General features: G+C 54.9%; 1 protein-coding gene across 1 annotated transcript in view; it reads left to right on the plus strand.

Moving 5' to 3' along the window:
- The first annotated feature begins 1962 nt into the window (after positions 1–1962).
- The window catches only part of SP1 (Sp1 transcription factor), a 20867-nt gene continuing 18831 nt past the window's right edge, over positions 1963–3998 (plus strand). The window contains exons 1-2 of the mRNA XM_018556204.1: positions 1963–2117; positions 3376–3461. Of these exons, the coding sequence (XP_018411706.1) occupies positions 2111–2117; positions 3376–3461 (93 nt within the window). The 5' untranslated portion in view covers positions 1963–2110. The remainder of the gene's footprint in view (positions 2118–3375; positions 3462–3998) is intronic.

Below are 3998 nucleotides of genomic sequence, written 5' to 3' on the forward strand. Positions count from 1 at the left end.
AGGCCTAATAGTGACCGCAGGTGATTGGTGACGGGGCCTAACAGTGACCGCAGGTGATTGGTGACGAGGCCTAATAGTGACCGTAGGGTGATTGGTGACGAGGCCTAATAGTGACCGTAGGGTGATTGGTGACGAGGCATAATAGTGACCGCAGGTGATTGGTGACGAGGCCTAATAGTGACCGCAGGTGATTGGTGACGGGGCCTAACAGTGACCGCAGGTGATTGGTGACGAGGCCTAACAGTGACCGCAGGTGACGGGGCCTAACATTGACATCGGGTGATTGGTGACGAGGCCTATCAGTGACTGCAGGTGATTGGTGACAAGGGATAACAGCGACCGCACGTGATTGGTGACGAGGCCTAACAGTGACTGCAGGTGATTGGTGACGAGGCCTAACAGTGACCGAGGGGATTGGTGACAGGGCCTAATAGTGACCGCAGGTGATTGGTGAGGGGGCCTATCAGTGACTGCAGGGGTGATGAGGCCTAACAGTGACCGCAGGTGACAAGGCCTAGCAGTGACTGCAGGTGATTGGTGACGAGGCCTAACAGTGACCACGGGTGATTGGTGACGGGGCCTAACAGTGACTGCAGCTGATTGGTCATGGGGCCTAACAGTGACCGCAGGTGATTGGTGACGAGGCCTAACAGTGACCACAGGTGATTGGTGACGGGGCCTAACAGTGACCGCAGGTGATTGGTGAAGGGGCCTAACAGTGACTGCAGGTGATTGGTGACAGGGCCTAATAGTGACCGCAGGTGATTGGTCAAAGGGCCTAACAGTGACCGCAGGTGATTGGTGACAGAGCCACTGTCCACACTCCTGCCATATCCACCCTGTACAGCCCATGGGAGCTGCCGCTGTACAGTGTGACCGCTCCATGGCTTCTTCTGTGAATTCATTCCTATGGAGAGGCCAGCTATCTTTGGGACACACACTAGGCGGCCTCTATGGGACTATTCTCTGCACATGCACAGAAACCAGGGAATGGTTGGAGAGTTGGTGCGCCTTCCCAAAATATTGTGTCACCCTAGATGGCCTCATATTGATGGCTCACCCTAGAAGCCCTCATATTCACAGCTCACCCTAGAAGGCCTCATATTCACAGCTCACCCTAGAAGGCCACATATTCACAGCTCACTCTAGAAGGCCTCATAGTTGTAGCTCACCTAAGAAGGCCTCATAGTTGTAGCTCACCTTAGAAGGCCTCATAGTTGTAGCTCACCTTAGAAGGCCTCATATTCACGGCTAACCTTAGAAGGCCTCATATTCATGGCTCACTTTAGAAGGCCTCATATTCAGGGCTCACCTTGGAAGGCCTCATATTCAGGGCTCACCTTGGAAGGCCTCATATTCAGGGCTCACCTTGGAAGGCCTCATATTCAGGGCTCACCTTGGAAGGCCTCATATTCAGGGCTACCAGCTCGGTTTAGGTCTGGGGTGTACGTTTATAAGATTAACACATCTTTATACTACAAGCATCCCCGTTACATGAGATGCTACACCGGTGGCTTGTCTGGCCCCCTCACTGGTACTTCCCGCTAGTCATACGAGGTCATCCTACACATAACGTCACAAAGCTGCGAGAACTTTTATCCTGAAAACTTGAAATCCCGGGAAATGGCGCCTAAATCCATGTGAGCTCAATCAAACTACACCGTCCCCACGACCCGCCGTCCGTACATCTCAGCCTCTTCTCTTATTGGTTCGTTTTACAACAAGCCGTGCACGTTTCCTCGCTCTCATTGGCCAATCCAACTGTAAATCGAGCAATGGGCGAGACCAACGAGAAAGGAGGAAGAGAGCGACGCCCTTATTCCCTCCTATGCCACATTCCTGCTTACCACCCTCCCCCATCACCCACTCCGTGGCGGGGCGGGGTCTCCTAGCTTGTCATTGGAGTCCTCTTCCTGTCAGTCAGTAGACCTTTCCCACCCTCCGCGCCACCCCATTGGGCGGGTGGAGCCGCCCCTCAGCGGGAGTGGTCGGACTGGCTGTCGATCTCCGCCCGTGGCCCCGCCCCTCCCCGTCTCCGCCGCGCGGCAGGCAGGTTAGGTTGCTGTTGTCAGCCGAGGTTTGAGTGAGGTGCCAGCGCAGCCCCGACGAGATGAGCGGTAAGGAATGGCGGGCGGTCGAGTGTGTGGCCGGGCGTGTCCCCCCCACCCTCAGCTCCGGGGTGGTCAGTGGTGGGGGAGGGAACGGTGGCACGAAATTACTAAGCCCGGTCACTGTTTGGGCAGTACCAAGTTGAGGCGGGGAGGGGAGGCCGATGTTACCGGAGGACAGGCTGGGGATGTACAGGGAGGAAAATCCGCCCTCTTCACCCTCGCCCCCTTTCTTCTTTTGCCCCGCAATCGGAGGAGGTGGCGGAGGATCCCCTCCCTTCTCTCCTCCTCTCCCGCCCTTTTATCTGTCCCCCTCGGTGGGTGGGGTGGAGAGAGAAAATTGCCCCTTCCCTCCCCCGTACACCGGTATTCCCTCCTCCCGGTGTACCTTGTATCGCCCTGCACACGGGTATGGTGGGATACTGCGGCCCAGCAGCTGACGATGAACTACAAATCCCAGCATGCCCTGGTGAGGCTGATGGTGCCTCGCTGGCTGGTGACATCCTGGCACTTGTTGCTCGGACAGTACATCGATTGTTGTCCCCGGAAGGGGGAGGGCATGCTGGGGCTTGTTGTCCTTCACTGGTTTAAGGGAATGTTCGTATCAGTACTATGCCAACAGTTTAATACCTGTCCATGCTGGGGCTTCTTGCCTCATGGAATTCTGGGATCTGTAGTATTCTGCCCATTTTGGGGGAGGGGATCACCAGTCCTTGGCTCTTAGGGGTTCAGCTGGGACTTGTCCCTAGTTGGGGGTAATGCTGGGATCTGTAGTATGTTTAGAGGGGCATGGGATCACTTGTCCTTAGCCCTCAGGGGTTCATGCTGGGGCTTGTTGTCCCCTCACTAGTTGGGGATAATGCTGGGATCTGTAGTATGCTTCCAGTTTAGAGGGGGAGGGGATTACCAGTTTGCTCATAGGGGTTCCTGCTGGGACTTGTCCCTCACACAGCAGAGGAGCTGCTCACACTTTCGGTTTGTGAAAGCCATGGTGACTCTGGTTCCCCAGGGGCTCCGGGTGGTTACATTGTGTCCCTTCCACCCTTGTGATTGTAGAAAACCTTTCAGTGTTTCCCTCCATTGCCGCTCTACCCTGAGACTTCAGCTCCTGGACGCTATGTTCCTAGGAGGCCTTCCCCGCGCCATCCCGGAAATAGCATTTCCCTGCCCCCACCATGTCTCGTTCTGCCAGAAGATCAATGCACGCGGATTGTGGTGATGTGTTGTTAGAGTGACTCTCTTCTATCATTCCCCCCTATGTGTACAGGAGATCAGGAGCACACATCCGAAGAGATGACTTCAGAAAAGTCTGATGGCCAGACAGGAGGAGGTGAATACATGCAGAAGGGGCAGGTATGTGCACCCACCCGGCGCTCCTAACTGGGCTATCCGGCCCTCCCCCCCTCATAGACGCACACACGGAGTCACAGGAGGAGGGAGGAGAGGGGAGTTGTCTATTGTGTGGCCTGCAGCCTTTCTCCCACCCTTTGGCTGCCAGTCCACCCTCCTCCCTTACTGACTGCCCACTTAGGGAAGGCTCCAGAGACCCATCCTCCCTGCCCTGTCCCTCCTGTTCTCTGATTCCTTTGACATGCTGCTTTGTTTACATGCTGGCACACTTTAGGGTGTTGCTTTCGCATTTCCAGGGGCGAGGGAAAAAAACGCTCCTTCCGCAGGCTTTGCTGGCAGTTGATGGGTTAACGCACGCACAGCTTCCTCTAAAGATTCCTCCTGTTCACAATACAAGTCACACGTAATGATGAGATCAGCTAATGTGCAAAGTCATTACTGCTGCAGTTATGTTTTAGCTGTGCGTGACATCCTCATCCCGGGATTCATGTCTCAGGGATTTAAACTACACGGCAAATCACACATTTATTTATATATATA

This window comes from Nanorana parkeri, unplaced genomic scaffold (genome assembly GCF_000935625.1).
Source record: "Nanorana parkeri isolate BGI_ZX_2015 unplaced genomic scaffold, ASM93562v1 scaffold228, whole genome shotgun sequence".
NCBI lineage: Eukaryota > Metazoa > Chordata > Amphibia > Anura > Dicroglossidae > Nanorana > Nanorana parkeri.